The following is an 18788-nucleotide window of genomic DNA, read 5'->3' on the forward strand; positions in this document are numbered from 1 at the left end:
CTTTAGCCTACAGAACCAGTGATGTTGCCCTTACTCCCAGCTGAGCTGGGGAACTGGCATGGCCAGCACTGCTGCTGAGAGAGCATGAGGATACATCCGTGGCTATATCACAGTTGCTCAACCTCAGCACTTTGGGACTGGTTAATTCTCTTTGGTGGGGGCTGCCTGTGCATTGTAGGAGGTTTAGCTGCATCCCTGGCCTTGACCCACGAGGGGCCAGTAGTAGACCCCCTCCCCTGCTGCAATTGTGACAACCTCAAATATCTCTGGACATTGCCAAATGTCCCCTGGGTGTGGGGGGCAAATCATTCCTGGTTAAGACCCACATATATTTGTGTATGTGGGTATATGTATACATATGTGTTTTATGAATAAATATTCATGACATAATATCCCTTCAAGCCCCTGCAATAGAAAACAAAGCAGAAGAGAAATTCTGCAGATGCTTAAATCCTTCAAGGCAATCTTCTACCTTTAGAACAGGGGTTCTTAAACTTTTTTGTTCTACAGACCACTTTGCCTGTCAAGTGAAAACCATGGACCCCTTACTAAGTCCACACTATCCTGTGTATTATTTAATAAATGTACCACATCCACACCAACACGTCCCCACAAGAATAATGTTTTCTGAATTTCAATTCAAGCTCATGGACCCCTGGTTAAGAACCCCTGTTTTAGAAGCTTCCTGACCCACTCTTCTGCTTTCCTTGAAGTTTCAGGCACATCAGCCAATGCTGCTTTGTATGGAAGGTTTACTCTATTGGAATGGCATCACAGTTTTTTTCATTCCACTTCACAATTTATAAGACAAATTATAAAGTACATTTATAGAGGACAGTAAAAATTCAGAAGGACTTTTATGGATTAAAGGAATTCAAGGATATGCTGCTCATTTCTACTGGAATCAGGATCTGCATTTGCAAAAGCATCAGTCACCCAGGTCTGTCGACTCCAATGTCATAGAGGTGAGTCCCACCATATAGCACCCGGTGAAAGACCAGATAAAAATGAGCTACAGTCAGTGTAATCCCTGATTCTAGGTGTGTATAAGGCCAAACGATGCGTTTAACAGATTGTTAAAGCCCATTCTTTTCACTGGTTATTCTGCAACTTTGGTCAGATAGGCATAGTTCCTCTTTTAAACCCTTAAGTTGACCTTTCTGAAAGTTCTTTTCAATTGATTGTTGTGAAGCCATGTAGATTGTTGAGATATGTGCGACTTTCCTTTTTAATGCCCTGAGTTGACCCTTCCCTTTAAATAAACAGATCAGCTGATGTGCAAATTGTTCTGCCTGAACATGTATTTCAAAATACATAGTAATGCCAGCCAAGGACCAAGAAGCTGCCGTTTCCTTCCTGTGTTAATGGTAGGTGTGAGATGAGTGAGCGGCGGGTGGCTTTGCCAGAGCAGATGTTAGACTTGCAGCTTCCCCCCTCTTCCCCCGTGGGATGGCAGACAGGGCCTTACCTTTGGGAATGGTGATCTGGCAGTTCAGGTCACAGTCCTGCTGTAACTGATAAAAAGCCACTTCCTGTAGCCGGACTCGCTCCAGCTCAGACAGACTCTGGATAGGGACCGACTTGAGCTGCACGCTGCGGCCGGACATGCTGTTCCAGGTGAAGTCACCCTGCAGGCCAAGGGAAAAACATCGAGAGTTACGGGGTGTATCTCCTTCTCACAAGCATCACCCTCTCGGTTGGCAATCAAGGCCAACAAACTTCACCTTTGTGTTCTAAAATTGGCTGTCAGTTCTCCCAACCAAGCCCACTCAGTTGACCGTGGATTTCCTCAATCAGTTGCAAAAGTCATAATCTTGAGTCTCTTTTGGGGTACCTGATCCCATCTAATAACACATACATCAGCCAAAGAAAACTATGTGGAAAAATGCTTCGAGGGTCCTACTTACTCTCACAGGGTCCCTGTTATGAGAACACATGGGCACTTTTTATCTTCATATCTCAGTAATAGGAAAAACTGTGCCATGCTAATGCCATCATATGGGCAGTGTGCATGTCCACTAGATACTGGAGGGAGAGTGGGTACTGACAGCCAACTGCATCCCAGCAACTGTGCCAAGGCTTCTTCGTTAGTCTCTTCAACAACCTGATGAGGTGGTTACCATTTCTGATCCTGTCTTATAAAATATTTAATAATGTAATGACATTGTATAATGATAGAATAATCTAGTATATTCATAATATGTATTTATAACACATATCATATAATGCATAATCTAATGCACAATATAGAATTTTAATACATATTTGTAGTCACCCTGTTGTATTATTGTATAATATATTACACTATACTATAATCTAATATAGTATAATCTAATACAGTATGATCTAATCTAAAGTAATGTAATGTAACATAATATACTATAGCACAACAAAGTAATATACAATAATATAAATAATAAAACTGAGGCTTAGGGAGTTAAGTAATTATCCTCAAAGCATGAAGCTTGTAACATTCAGAGCCAGAGCTCCAGCTCAGGACTCACTCCCTTTACCTCTATGCTAAAGAGTAACTACACAGCGCTCCAGTGAGCTATTTTGAGCAGCTAGACCTCCACATACTTATAAAGACATTTGATGCTAAGACACTTCTCAGCCAAGAGGTAAGCGTGTCTGCCATCCTAAGACTTGGGTGCATGCATGCACACGTCTCTACTGCCTGATGAGTGAGGGGCTCCACCCTAAGGGCAGACAGTGAGAGAGTGATGGCCTAAGGAACCGTACTTCAAAATCCTCTATCACCCAGTGTCCTCATCCCCCTAACCACAGAGAACTTCCTGCAAATCACAGACAATTGTCACAGCGCAACACTTTCAAAGAGGTGGCTGCTGTTTCCTCACCAATGAAGAAGTTCCTAGGTGGGGAGGAGATGTACGGGTCTATGTGTGCAGTGCTGGGAACTCTGCGTAGATATATGGAACACTTAAGGGGGCCCCTAAGACTGCAGTATCTTCTTTATTCACCATAAAGAAGGGAAAAAGAAAGACTGGCCCCAGCAACTATTGAGGCACCTCTATTTCATACTGGTAGCAAAATCTTGCCTAGAATTTTCATCCCAAACTGTGAATGGCACTATCACCAGAATTTTTTCTTCTTTATTGGGGATATTCATTCAACCATTCATTCCTTCATCCATTCATTTGACCAATGAAGATCTTATACTCTAATAGGGGGAGTAATGAACAGGGGAAGTAAAGGGTATAGTGTGTTAAATAATGATAACTGCTAAGGAGAAAAGAAAAAAAAAGCAGGGAAGCTGGCTGGCAGTGTGGGGAGAGGAGGGAGATTTGCTGTCTTAGTGTAGCTGGGGAACATCTCTCTGAGGAGGCCACACTTGAGCAAGAGCCAAAGTGAGTGAGGGCTTTGCTGTTACAGTTGTTTTGGTTTGTTCTGGTGGGTATGATTCTAATTCCAGTGAATTATGACAAAGACTAACAGGAGCTCAGGAAGGGCTCTGAGAACATGAGGTGGGTAGGGATATGGAGAGAGGATGGACGAAAAAATCTAGAGGAAGTAGGTGGGCCACAGGCATATTTTGTGAACTGAGTAAGATTTTTCTGATTCCAAAGTGTAGCACCAGTATAACTGGACTGAGCACAAGTTTAAAGCATTAGGGGTTGAAGTTCAAGCCTTGGACATGCTCTTCACTCACACCCTCTAACCTTAGGGTACCACAAGGTACAACATCTATGAGTTGCTTTTAGATATTTTTCCCACCAAATAGGGAGTCCCAGATGACTTTGTTACTTTTAGATATGAAACTATCTAAGGGAACCAATTGCTATTTGAAGTATCAAGATGGAATTGCACACCAACTCTTTAGAAGTATTTAAAAATGCTAACTCTGATGAGCTCAAGTAGCTATAGCAGGAGTTGACAAACTTTTTCCATAAAGGGCTGGGTAGTAAATATTTCTGGCTTTGCAGGCCGAAAGTGGTCTTTGGCACAACTACTCAACTGGGCCTTTGCAGCACGAAAGCCGCCATACACAATACATAAGGAATGAGCATGGTTGTGTTTCTAGAATACTTCATTTACAAAAACAGGCACAGGGCCTGAGTGATAGCTTATGACTGGTGTAAACTAGTCCCTGGAGGCTACATTTTGTTCCTATTTACAATGTCCTCATGATTAATTAATTCAAACAAAATATTTACTGAGCATCTATTATATGCTAAGCACTGTACTAAGTTTGGGATTACTAAAATGACAACAGTCCTTGTCCTCACAGAGTTAACCACCTGGGAGAAAGAACACATGCAATCCATCGAAGAGAGATTGCAATACTCAAAGTACATAGACAATGCAGTGGGTGCCCCAAAGGAAAAGACATTCCTATATGTCTGGGAGCTCAAAGAAGGCTTTATAGGGAAGGCAGTATTACAACGGAGACCTGACAGATGAGTAAGATGGGTAAAGGATTGCCCAGGATAGATGCAATGTTGAAATGAACTGTGAGTGCCAAGGCACGTGAATTTGAGAGAACAGACTTGTTGAGGGAATTATTAATACAAGGCTGGAAGGAGGGAAAGAGCAGAAGGCATGGCCAGCTCCTGTAGGGCCTTTTCTGTAGGCAATGCAAAGTAGGTTAGAGTTTATGCAGTAGGTGATGGATGGCTAGCCATGAACAAACTTTGAATAGGAGAGGGACAGGGTCAAATTGGCATGGGAGAAAGATGACTGGGAACACATTTTAACAGGAGTCAGGGGCAAGAGCAAGTCAAAGTTGTAGAGATCAGAAAAGATGTTGGGCTAGGTATGGTGCTGATTTGAATTTGAACAGACCCTGTAGATAGATGCTTGGGAACAGACTGGATATAGTGGGGAGCAGAGAAGGAGCAATTGGGGCAACTCTCAGGTGCCTTGCTGAGGCAACTGGGCAGATGGTAACACTAATCACCAAGAGAGAGGATAGCAGCAGGAAGTTAGGTTTGGTGGGGGAGAAGGAAGATGTTCAGTTTTGTATATGGTATAAATGATATTTTATCTGAAAAAAGAAGAGAAAGAAAAGAAAATAGGAACAAAACATATTCCCAAATCTCACATAATGGATTCTGGCCAGTTTATACTTTTCTTGGGCTTTCATTTCATTCTGATTAAAGCAGTTACAACACAGCCAAGTCATATAGTGGTGAAAGGGTTCACAAATGACTACACTTAGCATAATAAAAAGCAAAGTGTGATGTTTTGAGTTTCTCTTAGTCTGTTACATATTGCGGTCTATGAAACTTCTTTGATAAATTGAGCATTATTAGCCCAAAGAGAGAGAACAGCTTGGGTTATTCACAGTGACTTAAATTTGTGGAGTTTATCCTGTTCTTAGGCTTTAGTGCTTGGAGCAAGTGGTGGCTCCAGAGGAGGCCTACAGGCTGAACCGATCACCAGGAAGAGAGTAGTGGAAGGTGCTTTCTTGACAACCTGGCAGCTGCACTGGAGAGCCCTTGGAAGCAGCACTTCAGAGAGGAAGGTTATGTTGTCTCCCAAGCCAATTTGTTCTTAAACTCATCCTTAGCCATGGCTGAGAAGATCATTTTTCCTGGGAGAGAAGGCTGTCAAGTAAGTAACAAAAAAGGAACTCTAAAGGTGGCCTCTAAAGGCCCCTGCTATCATCTACAGGGACTGTTAAAAATAATTATGAAATCATCCACTTATGTCTTTGTTTATTATGGGTAATAGACAAGTTGTTTCATAATCCATTATTTACCACACACTCGAATAGCTGAAGACTAAAGAGTTCCTACAGGTCCTGGAAAGTCTTAGGGCTGTTCCAGTATCTCATACCTTGCATCCCTCCATCTCATTTTGTCCCCTGCCAGTAGGTAGTAATGACTACATCAAACAATCCACATCTTCCCCTAGCCCCCAATTCTTTCATTGCTCCCAATTTATAAATCTGCCAGTGTGATTTTTAATATGTTTTTTTTCAAAGCACTTGCAATTTCAACAGGTTTCTAAAATTGAAAACATGTTAGGCTTCCAGGCAAGTCCATTACTGAGAAATTATAAAAATTAACACATAGGATAGGACCATCTTTGTTCATAAAGTCATGGGATAAAATCAGGGCATATCAGTGACTACTCTGACATAGAGGAGAATTTCCCAATTTTAATTTTTATCCTTAAGTCCATGTAGAAGATTAGAGACATGAAAGGCCTAATTTCAGGGCTAAGTACAAACAGAGTTAAATAAATGTCAGAACACAATGGCTAGGAAACATCATAAACATTTTGTCTTAAACATACAGTTGTGTTGCTATTTTTTTTTAATACAGGCAATAACTCACTCTTGGCTAATGATGAATTACTTGGCCAAACACACAGGAAGGGGAATCCTACCTTCCTAAATTCAACCCACACCATCTTTCATAAAGCTGATCGTTTTTTGTGTTTTTTTTTTAAACATTCACCCAGCTCCTATCCAAATAAGCACAAGGTTCAAATCAGAAGATTCGCAATTAAGGGCCCAGAAGTCTAACAGGAGCCAGTTTCTCTCCGGCCTCATCACCTAGCAGGACTGCAGGGAATCACAGGTGAGGATGGTGTCCCCAGATGGGGCTACCCCAGGGAGCTACACAGATCAGATGTGGGGGAAATGCAGAGCAAAACCACCAAGAGTTTCCACAACTCCTCAGCTGCCCTCTTCCTAGAGCTCCCTGGGGCCACCTTATTTTTGTGCTCAAGATAGATTTACCTTTACATTCTGGAAATTGTCACATATATGCATACACTGAGATCAGACAAATGGACCCCGGAGGTCTATTTAGTTGGTGGCCCACAGTCAGGGAGGTTGGAATTTTTAAGCTTCCCTGGGTGATTCTCTTGTGCAGCCAGGGCTGAGGATCACCTAGAGGAAGCCTCCAACAACGAGTCTGCGCTGCCTTGCTTGGTTTGGATGTAGTAAGTGTACAGATCCTAGGGAATCCAAGCAGTTCTCACGCCACCCAAGAAGGCTACCTATTCACCACCAGAAATGAGGTTGATTCTGCGAATGGTAATAGTGAAGACGTTACATTTTCAAACAAAAACTTGAGCTCTAAAGACACCTGGGCACCATCATGATCCTGTCATCTTTTATAGGACAAAAGTAATGATGCCACACAACATAAAAACGGACTTGACCCCTGTTTGCCAGGCACGACAAAGTACCACAGACAAGTTGGCCGAGACGATGGCCAGGGCCAGGCTTCCTCTGAAGTTTGTAGGGCTCTGGCAGGGCCTTGGGGCCAGCTGTGGCAGAACTGCATCTCTGGTCTTGTCACCCGGCCATCTCTCTCCGACTGTGTCTAAATCCCCTCTCCTTGTAAGGACACCAGTCTTATTGCACTAGGGCCCGCTCTAATGCAGTTTGGCCTCTTCTTCACAAAAACATCTTCAGAGAACTTATGTACAAATAAGTCCACATTCACATAACCAGAGCTTAGACTTGAACGCGTCTTTCAATCCAAAGCAAACCTGACACTCTGAGCACAGACAGCCCACACTAGTAGTGAGAGAGGCCCTGCCGCCTGCACACTGCTCTGCAGAGGCAGAGAGAAGTAGAGTCAAGAGTTATTGGACAGAAGGTGTGGTAAGCTGAAAAAGGGTCACCTCAGGGATGCCCACGTCCTCATGCCACGAATCTGCGAATATGCTGCCTTACATGACCAAAGGTGTTTTGTGGATGTGATGGAAGTTATGGATTTTGCAACAGGGAGATTATTCTGGGATATCTGGGTGGGCCTGAAGAGGAAGGCAGGTGTGGCAGAGTCAGAGAAGGAGCTGTGATGATGGTAGCAGCGGTCTGAGCTCGAGAGAGATTTGAAGCTGCTAGGCTGCTGGCTTGAAGATGGAGGAAGGAGCCACGAGCCAAGAAATACAGGTGGCCTTCAGAAGCTGGACAAGGCAAGGAACAGCTTCTCCCCCAGAGCCTCCAGAAGGAACACAGCCTTGGCTTGTAGCCCAGTGGGACCCATGTCAGATTTCTGACCTCTGTACCTGTAAGATACTAAATGTGTGCTGTTTACAGTGTGTGGTTTGTTACAGCAGCAACAGGAAACTAATACAGAAGGAACATTAAAAAGGGCGGTTGGTGGGGTATAGGGGACTGAATTTAGAGGAGGGTGTGCTCCCAGCCACTTAAAAATGAAGTAGATCTTGACCCCTTTCCCCATCAGATTCTTATCTTCCCACTACCCGGGGCTAGGCTGCTGCTTCCCGCTGCAGGTGCCAGCAGCAGGGCTTAGCGCTGCAGAAGATCCCTAGATTGGAATTCTGAAAGCATCCTTCTCACAAAACACCAGTGTAGAGAGCAGGAGACAGCTATTTGGTTTTCCATAAAGGGCCAGAAAGTAAATATTTTTAGGTTTCATGGGCCAGATAGCAACTGTGGCAATTACTCAGATCTGCAGTTGTCAGGCAAAAACAGCCACAGACAATATGTAAATGAAGGTGTGAGCCTGTGTGCCAATAAAACTTTATTTGTGGACACTTAACATTTGAATCTCCTCTGATTCTCACACGTCACGAAACAGGCAGTGGGCTGGATGTAGCCCGTGGGCCATAGTTTGCTGACCCCTGATATAGAGAGATTAGGGTCACTAGGCACCCTGTATATACTTAGGCAGCATCCACTACTGCGTGCCAGGGACTCATTCACAGGACTCCGAGGTGCCAGCTAAACACCAGCTAAATTCACGAGTGCAAGGGCCTTGTCTGGGTGGTCCAGGCATCGGAGACAGGGCCTCACACTCGTTACGGAATAAATATCTGTCATTTGGGGACTGAATGAATCAGGAACACAGTGAGTTAAATAAGAAGTTGTATTATGGTCCTGCCTAGAAACTTAACCAACCTGTGTAATGTTGTATCTATGAGATGGAAAAAGGTATTCTGAATTGGAATAAACGGCTAAGAAACAGTCTTTGGAAACAGCTTGTTGATAAGCCCAAAAGTGCCAGCAGATGAGGCAAGAAAATAAACGTTACACTATCCGAACCGGGGAAGAGCAAAACCACGATGACCACCCCATCAGGCCTCTTGAGGGCAGTAAACCATGAACACAAAGGTCAGTGTCACCCTGCTGACCCTCCAATTTGATCTGTGCCCACGAAGTACTAAGCAGCACCCAGGGGCAGAGCTCCAAAGCCCACCAGCACAGCCTCCAAACCGCTCACTTCTGGCTGTTCCTCAATCCTCAGATATGCACTCCGGGCCAGCGTTTTTCTTTGGTGACTGTCTAGCTCATAGACGGATGACTCACGTTAAGCCTCCCTGGATCCAGTCTTTTGAGTGGGATTTTTTTGGTAAGGATTGAAAATGGATGATTTCAGACTTGTTTCAATTTCACAAATGCAGGCGAAGTTGAAACTGACCCGGTGTCTGGATAGACTAAGGCCTTGATTGTTGTAAAAACACCCTTTTATTGCAGGGTCCTGCGTGACAGCACTGATAAAGGCTAACAATGTGATCTAAAAGGCCTGGCATGGTGGTGCCCGGCCAGAGGTGATTTGGACATCCCAGGGAACATCTGGCAATGTCTGGAGACATTTTTGGTGGTCATGACTTGGGGGGGGGGTGCTAAAGGCCAGGGATGCAGCCCCCACAACACAGAAGCATCTAACCCCAAATGTCAGTAGAGCCGAGGTGGGGAAACCCTGGCACAGCATTAAGTTAAGTCTGCTGTTAAATACAAATTACACAGAATCACCTTCAAATGATATGTCAGGAGAGAAGAACAATCAGTTATCAAGTTTTTCTTATCATCAAAGCCAGGCATTCTATGTCCCCACATACATTATGCATAATTATGTACAGCGTGCATGTATTACTGTTGGATATTATGGAGATGAGCAGAATCCTAAGGGTTACTTTCTTTCAAACTAGCATTAAGAGAGACAAACACTACAAAGCAATTTAAAACGAGCAAACCAACAGAAAATTTCAACAGAAACAAATCTTGATTAAGTGGAGAACAACTCATGAAAAGCATTAACTAAAGAGTTTTTCTTCCTACCAGAAGTACATGTTCCACATTTAGAAAAAAGACACAAAAGACAAACCGAAAAACCAACAATCCAATATCTGTGATTTACTCAGAAAGGTCATTGTGAATCATATCTTCACAAACGGACTTGATTTTCCCATGAAATGGAATTGATTGAAATGATTTTGGTTGCGGACTTCACCATGCTGTTTTCTTATGTCCTTGGGCAAGTGTCTAATTGCAGCATCTCTTGAACTTCGGCCATCTGTAAAGTCCCCCAGGCCAAAGGAACCAGGAAGGAGCGAGGCAGGGCTCTCAAAGGGCAGCCTGTAGACCCAGGGTGTGGGAATCACTGGGGACACTGCTTAAACATGCAGATTCCTGGGCTCTAAGGCAGATGTGTGCAATGAGGATGACAGGCAGGGGCCCCCTGCAGCTCCATTGTAAGCGAGCATCCCCGAATGAGTCTTATTTTTCCATGAAGAAGCCCAAGACCCACGGGGGGTGGTGAAGGCGCAGGTTCAAATAGTTGTGAGCTCTTTGGTAAGAGATGGACCATCTCTGAGACTCAGTTTTCCCATCAACAAGCTGGAGCAAAGAACAGGACTCATCTTTCAGCTGTGTAGGGATCATAGGAGGCAATGCAAGGGCATGTCTTATTAGCTCTTGGCAGGCCCTGGAGAAGCAGTAATTTGCATTAGTTATATTAATCCTTGAAATTCACATCAAGTGCCAAAACACAGCACTTTCGGTGATCCCCAGGACTCTTTAAGAAATGTGCATTGAAGCTGTGAAGAATTCATGGCCCTGCAATGTGTAAGCCACCATGCTTCCCTGCGGGCGAGGAGCAGAAGGCAAGACCAGAGCAGGAAGGAGGCTAGGGCCTCTAAAATGGCCAAAGACAGGGGGGCTACATTTCTTTAAATGTTTTCTAATGTGGCCAGTCATCATTTCTTAGTCATTAGTAAAGCTGAGGTCCCCACACAGTGACAATGTGTTGCTGAAGACTGGCATCTGTTTAAAAACCAGGCCCACAACCAGCATTTCTGCAAAGGGCTGCCTAGTTCTTTCCAACTCCAAAATAAACACATCTCCAAAGACAGGGAACTCCCTTTTTCACGAGCTTCCGGGCCAAGCCAAGGGTATTTGCCTAGCTGTCACACCCCTGGGTGATTCTTAAAAGAGGTGATTCCTTGATGAACTCAGCAGGATAACATTGGCTCCTTTCTCTCTTGCTTCTCCAGCCGTTCCTTCTCAACAGATTCTTCTTGAAGAAGATTCAACACGTCTCCTATAGCAGACATCATGTCTACATCTGATTTCTCTATCCCAGCTTTTTTTTTTTAATAAGCAGGAATTTTAGAAAATGCTGCGCAGCCAGGAGTGATGGCAGTCTGTGTTCTCCCTCCCCTCGGTATATCAGGCATTTATCCCTGTACGAGGACTGTCACAGCAGGCCCTGGAAACACCACGGGAAACCTCAGCTCACTCATTCAACATATATATAAGGGGCACCTTCTACATTCTGGGATGCCAGGGCCTGGGGATTTAGCAGTGAATGAAACAAAGAACCTTGCCCGCCTGGAGCGTCCCTGCAGGTGGAGGGAAACGAAGTCACGAGAAGGCTCATCAATGAGTGAATTCCTCTGCAAGTTGCAAGGTGAGGAGTGCTAGAGGAAAAGAGCAGGTAGGAAGGGGTGAGGGCACGCAGGAAGGCAGAGAGGGTGGCCAGGGTGGCCTCACTGAGAGTGCACATTTGAGCTGACGCTTTCAGAGGTAAGGGGTTTTGGGAGGCCAGCATCCCAGGTGAGAGACTGCTTGCCCTTAGGCATGGCAAGCTGGGCTCTCTGGGTTTGAATCCCAACTCTGCCACTTGGCAGCCAGCCAGGGGGCTTTTAGCAAGCTTCTCACCTTCCCCAGGCCTCATTTTCCTCATCTGTGAAATGGGTTTGGCTTTCTATAATTAAATGCTTTGACTGAAATTCAGACGAGAGACCCCAGAGCTGGACTGGACACTGGGGACACTGCCCACTGGTGCATTCCCTGCTGGTTGCTGCTCTTAGCTCCATCTGAGATGAACTCATTTCATTCTTAGGCCTACCCCTAAGGGCGATGTTGCCACAACTGTCCCCGTCTCAGATGTGGAGACTGAGGCACGGAGCTTAAGGAACTTGCCAAGATCACACACCCAGTCAATGTCAGAGGTGGGGTTCGAAGCCAGGCAGCGTTCGAAGCCAGTTACAAACCTAGGCTCGTAACCACTCGATTTCACTGCCTCTCGTGATAAACCGCGTCAAGCCCCCTCGCTTTACAAATGGGGAGAGCAACAGCCAGAGAAGTTGAGGGACCTCCTGCAGTAGCAGAGCGGGAGCTTTCTGCCTCTTTCCAGCACCGAGCCTTCTCATTAGGAAGTGTACCTTCTGTGAAGGTAAGCCAGTCAGTGTTTAAAAACCCCAAAGCTTAAGGCTTTCCTCCTCTGGAAAACAGAGCACATTGGATTTACTATCGGCGTTATCTATTACCCGAACTCATGTTTAAGAACACTAACGAAATTGTTACACCATGTTAAGAAGGCAGAAGAAGATAAGGCACTTCACCCTCCCAGAGCTCGAAACAGCCTGTGTCTGAATCTTTTGCAGAAATTGGGCACAGCACACTCCTGCCTGCTCGAAATTTGCTCATTTCAAGCTGCTCTGACATTATCAATCAATCTAAAAATAAAGTTCTCCTAAATCTCAACCAGCACAGATAGAATTTAGCTGTCACACATTAATCAGACACTGATTAATCCAGTTTTCTTTCCCAAATTGCAAGATGGATGTGGAAGGATCATGAAATATTATCACGATAATCTTCTGGAAAAGAAGTATGTAAGTATAGACATATATGTTGCTTACCCATGAATTATACTTGGCTGCCTCTTTTGCTGTTCTCTCTAATTTAACTGAACTAAGCTGGGAGTAGGAACTTGAGTCTGTTTTTTAAACAATTATTATTATTGTTGTTGTTGTTGTTTTTTTTTTGGTGAAAAAATGCATCCTCAAACAGCATACCGTATCAAGTATCTGAGAAATGGCCCAGCTGGCCTAGCTGCGACTCCCACAGTACCTTTTGTTGCCAGAGACCTCCGCTACGGCTACCGTGAATCTTGGGTCCAAACAAATGCAATCTTTTCATCGGACCATTGAGAAGTTCCTGTCCCTTCAGAACGGAGGCAGGCTGTATCAGTGAGCGAGCGAGAGAGTGTGTGTGTGTGTGTGTGTGTGTGTGTGAGAGAGAGAGAGAGAGAGAGAGAGAAGGAGGGGGAGAGAAGGGACAGAAAGAATGCAGAGAAATTGAAACTAGATTTCCTGCTTCTTATTTTAATAAGACTATTTTGAAGAAACGTAGTTGAGTTAGAAAAGGATTCTTCTAAAAAAATCCCTCTCTTCCACAGGGATCTACAAATGGTAATTGGATTGTAACTGTGCAAACTGTCCTTATTAGGAATCAACCCAAGGATGCTGGACGCAAACCCCCGAGAGCATGATAAAGCACAGAGGGTGCTTTCCTTTGTTGAGGACAAATTCTCAATTCTTAAAGGGTATTTTAAAGCCCCTGACTTCTTCATTTTACTCACACTCGCCACAAACATAAAAAAAAAAAGGTTTCCTTCTCTTTTACACTGAGGCATACCATATGCTCTGAATTTTATGCTCCTTGTGGAACAATAGTCCTCGAGGAGTTGCCCATTTTCTGAACAGAGGGCAGCGTGAATGTCAGCCCATGGCCAGGTTCAAGAGGCTGCAGGTGGGGGTGAGGGGTGGACTCTGACACGCAGAGGGGAGAGGATTCCTGATCACCTTCTTCCCCCTTAGATTCCACGTGGTGTTGCACCAAATAAAACTCTCAAAGACATCTTTGTTTTCCCAGCAATATAATGTTCTTACAGTTCTTTCATGGGCTCGAGTGGATGCCAACCAAAGAAATCACTGTCACTACCTGAGGGACTGAGAAGTGATTCCATGGACGGTCTTACTGACTCAAATGGAAGGGATTCCGTAGGATTTTACCAGGATTTGGTGAGGCTGATCATCACTAGATGTCAACCTCTTTGGCTATTGGTGTTTATTTAGCATGAGGGAGGGATTTAAAACGATCAAGCATGTGAGATGATTTTCCACACGAGGCAGGTAGACAGGCTAAACATAAAGAAAAATGCGGAGTAAAATCTACCTGTTAATAGCATATGCCTCTAGCACTTCAAAAACTCGGACGTTGAAAATCCTCATAAAACCAGTACATAGACAATATGTTTTACTTAATACTGGAATCCCAAATTCTGGATCACTGATAGAAGGAAGATCTTCATATAAATTTATTTACTGTATTACTGAACTTGAAATTTCTAAATATGCAACTCACATCCTCATTGTTAGGCAAATGACCTTCTCATTTAGGAACAGATGAAACCAGCACATAGTTCAGGCATTATTCTAAGCATTCACTCATTTAATCTTCACAAGAATTTTAAGAAGTAGGTTACATTATATCCCTGCATTACAGATGAGAACACAGAAGCTCGGAGAGGTTAAACAACTTGCCCAAACACTACGAGGTTTACAAATTAACTGGAAGATGAGTCACAGACCCATAGCTGGCATTAGGAGCTGTGTTCTAAGTGTTCAATGAGAGAGAGATACAAGCGGATTGATAAGATCATTATAGAAGACTGGCGTGGCCTCTCAATCAACTAGTTGCCTCACCAGAAGGTGACTACTTCTTTAAACAAATAATCTCAAGAAACAACATCTTGGAAATTCCCGATCTGTTTTGAGAGTGGAACCAAGTCAGGCCTTGGGAGACAATGTGAGCTATTGATAACCAAACCAACACGTTTGGAGGATGGCAGGACCACAAGGCAGAAGCAGTCTAGGTCCTCAAATCCTTGCTTGGAGGACAGCTGTCCTGCCAGTCACTGACACTGACAATATGAGTGAGAAGTGAGCTTGGATTGTGTTAAGTGACTGAGAACTGGGGACACTGAAAACTGGGGACGTATCTGCTAGGGCCGCTAATCTTGCCTTCCTGACTCCCCGTGGGCATACTGAAAACACAGACATTGAACCCGTCTGAATTGGAGCCCGAGCCCCTGGAACCCCTCTGCTGTTTCTCCTCACTGACATACACAGCTGCCCAGTCATTCACTTTTTACATTTTCACCTGGAAAGAGACTGACTGACCCACGGGATGATAAAATAAAAATTACTCTTTGTAACGTATACATTCTGCTGCAGATCATGTAGAAAGTCTTTTGGGAACAACAAGATAAACATTTGTGTAATTGCACCCTTGGGGTTTTAAATAATGGATAGGCAATGGGTAGAAGTAGGCAGTGCTTTTTATCTTTGAGAATTAGGTCTTATCAATCAGATAGAAATTTCCTTTAGGTCACATTCACTCCTGAGAAAGCTTTCATGGCCCAATTAACCTTTTTTTTTCCTGGTAGCATAGAGTTGGCACTTAGGGTCTTAATACCTTTTGAAGAGTGTAAATTAAAAATGCAAATTGCAAAGGACATGTTGGTGCTAGCTTAAAGCACTCTGTGAAAATGTAGAGTCTTCTCATTGCCAGATTCCAATCTCGATTGCTCAGGACTTCCAGAGGTAAGGTGACATGCAGAAGCACAGATGGGGCTTGCTGCCTTCTCTCCTGGCCGCCACTTGCTTCCTTAACCTTAGCTGTCTGACCTCCCGACCCTTAGCACCTTGACCCTCGTCTATTTTCAACTGCCTGCTGCTTCTGTGACTGATTGCAGGGAGAGTAACGGTTAGGTTTAAATTTAAATAGCCACTGGTTCCTAGTGGCTACTGTATTGGACCGTGTAGATCTTGACCTATGAAGTTCGACTCTTCCGGGTTGGGGCCCAGGCAATGGTAGCTTTCAAAGCTCTTTGGGGAATTCCAATGCTCCATCTCGAGGTTGACAACTACTGCACTGGCCTGAGGGCAACACACCCATCAGGGGCAGCAAATTCTTTGCACTTTTCCCAGGGGGCATTACTTTTCCCCAAATTCCTCTGGACATTTGGTAGCCACCTTTGCCTGTCTCCCACCTGCCTCTCCTCCATGCTTAGGGCATGCTATCCATGTATTCCTTTACTGACCCACCTGCCAGATCTTCTCTGGCTCCAAGGGCATAACATTCTAAGAAGCTCTTAGTACGTGACACTGCCATCTCTAAGCTCAGATTCTCAGTCCTTTCCCTTCTTTTTCACCGGCAGCAGACATAAAACCAAATAATGCTACTGTCTAAGAAAATAAATCCCCAGACTTGTGCAACCATGACTTTAACTTGTTTTTTCACTTGCACAAACTTGATCCAGATGCCAGTTTCTATGAAGCCTGCCACAGGCATGTTGGGGAATATTTCCAATGCTAGCCTCTGGTTAAACAGGGCTCATCTGCTCATTTCACAGCTGGTTTATTCAGAGGGGTACAGTTGCTAGGTGGACAGCTGTGCAGGCCAGTCACCTGGGTGCAACTCAGCCCCTAACTAGCCATGCGACTTTGTAATCAGTCGAAGCCTCAATTACCTGCTCTGTCAAATGGGGTAAAAATAGTCCTGTGGGGAGGAGGGAGTCAGGCAAAGCTTGTCCCATATGTCATGAATGACATCTGTGTCCCACATTCTCTTAGACCCTGACGTTTTTTTATCCCTGCTACCCACCCCTCACAACATACACAGACAACTTGGGGGCGAGGAAAGCAAATAGCAGGGCAAACCTTTGGGGGACAAAGTCATGGACCTCATTAAAACATTTCTAAGCACATGATTCATTAACTTGGCATTGTGAAGGCCATTTAGAAAACTGTTACAAGGAAAAGAAAGGAAAATGCTAATCTGGTTTTTAAAAAATATTGAACTAATTTTAACGTCTTCATTTTTATTGACTTCCACTCCACAAGTTAATATTAATTAGACATGGGGGGTGTGTATTAATAAATGTAGATAAACATCGTTTCATTTGTAAAAGTCACAAGACTCAGAGTTCCAGAATTCACTGAAGTTAACTCCAAGGGCATAATGTCCAATTTTCAGTCACATGATCACCTTGTGGCCCTTTTGGCAATTTCCACTGTGGTAGCCCAACAACAGGTTCAAATGTCATTTTCATTCATAGGCACTACTCTTTTATGCATAGTCACACTTTCTACACTGAGTCTCCCCGCCTTCTGGCTGATTAAGTTTCATCTTTGGATGAAAAAAATGTTTAAATGTAAGAAATTATAAATTACAACCCATTAGCACCATGAGGCTTTGCAGCCTGCTAACAGCAGTGCCTGGTGAGGCTTGCTCATAGGTGAGGCATGGCAGAGCTAAACAGGGAGCTCCGCCTCACCCCCAGGGAATTTTGATTCGTGGGGAATAATTAGCATTTCCCTGTGGACATAATATATGCCTCCTTTTATTCCAAGCCCATATCATGTACTCAATGATTTAATCATTAAACAATTTTATGAGGCAAGTTCTATTATTATACCCATTTTACAGATGAAGAAACACAGACAACAGGGAGGTTAAACAACTTGCCTGAGGGCACAGATTGCAAGTGGCACAGCTGGGATTCAATCTCAGGTGCTTTAACCAGAGTGTGTGGTCTTAACCACTGCCCCATGCTACCTTCCATAAGCACCACGCCTTTCCCTCCTACTCAACAAAGCTCATCAGAATGAAGTCAGCGTGAGGTGAGTCTAGGGTAACCCCAAATCCTCTCCCATTTAGTTTTCTTATAAAGTAAAATTCTAAGTTTGTAAATTTTGAGCTATTATCAGTCATAAATTACTACCAACATAATGAATGCGCCATACCCTTGACCCTGAGGTGGCAAATTGTTGATTAAGAGCAAGTACTGGCAAACTACAGCCCCTAAACGCCACCTGTTTTTGTAAATACAAAGTTTTATGAGAACACAGCCACATCTGTTCATTTACATATTATCTATGGCTGCTTTCCTGCTACAGTGGGAGAGTAGAGTAGTTACGACAGAGACTGGCCAGCAAAGCCTAAAATATTTACTATCTGGACTTTCACAGAGAAAGTTTGTGGACCCTAGATCTCGACCCACTGCTAAGAAATCACCTGATGTGCAACACATGACTGAGTTTCAGGGGTGACAGAGATTCCTGGAGCTTTTCACTCTTTCAACAGAAAGGGTATCCACAGAAAGCGGTGCCTAACCAATCACTATAGCAAGCCTGAGAAACCTCTAATTAAGACCTGCAGGAACATTAGGGTTGGTGCAAACTCAGGAGACTTGAATCTCTGGACTGGTCGTGTGCCAGCTGGGCCCTGAGCCTCAGCAGAATTGCAGATCCTACTCTCTGGTTCGTTGGACTTACCCAGATCAGCTAACAGGGAGGTGAGGATGGTCAACCACCACACCAGGGAACCAAGAGTGCCTACAACTGCAAGCAGGAGAACTGCATCCATCAGCCATTGGAATCTAAGCCCCCTATCAATACAGAGGTGGAGTGGACATCACCACCCCAGGGTCCACAGAATGGAGGAATAAAATATGGATTAGAGTGAACTTACTGGTATTCTACTATAGCACTATTGTGACTCTAGCAATGGAAGAAATTGTATCATTGATGTGGAGACAGTGGCCACGGGAGTTGCTGAGGGCAGGGAGAGGGAAGAAGAGATGTGATGTGGGGGCATTTTCAGGACTTGGAGTTGTACTAAATGATATTGCAGGGACAGATGCTGGACATTGTATATCCTGCCATAATCCACTGAATGGACTGGGGGAGAGTGTAAACTACAA

The 18788-nt window shown here is 44.2% G+C and overlaps 1 protein-coding gene across 2 annotated transcripts in view; it reads right to left on the bottom strand.

The window, feature by feature from the left end:
- The window catches only part of ARHGAP6 (Rho GTPase activating protein 6), a 535211-nt gene that overhangs the window by 112660 nt on the left and 403763 nt on the right, over positions 1-18788 (bottom strand). For both annotated transcript variants that reach the window (XM_058291579.2, XM_058291580.2), the window contains exon 2: positions 1469-1628. In XM_058291579.2, the coding sequence (XP_058147562.1) occupies positions 1469-1628 (160 nt within the window). The remainder of the gene's footprint in view (positions 1-1468; positions 1629-18788) is intronic.

Source organism: Dasypus novemcinctus, chromosome X (assembly GCF_030445035.2).
Source record: "Dasypus novemcinctus isolate mDasNov1 chromosome X, mDasNov1.1.hap2, whole genome shotgun sequence".
Lineage (NCBI taxonomy): Eukaryota > Metazoa > Chordata > Mammalia > Cingulata > Dasypodidae > Dasypus > Dasypus novemcinctus.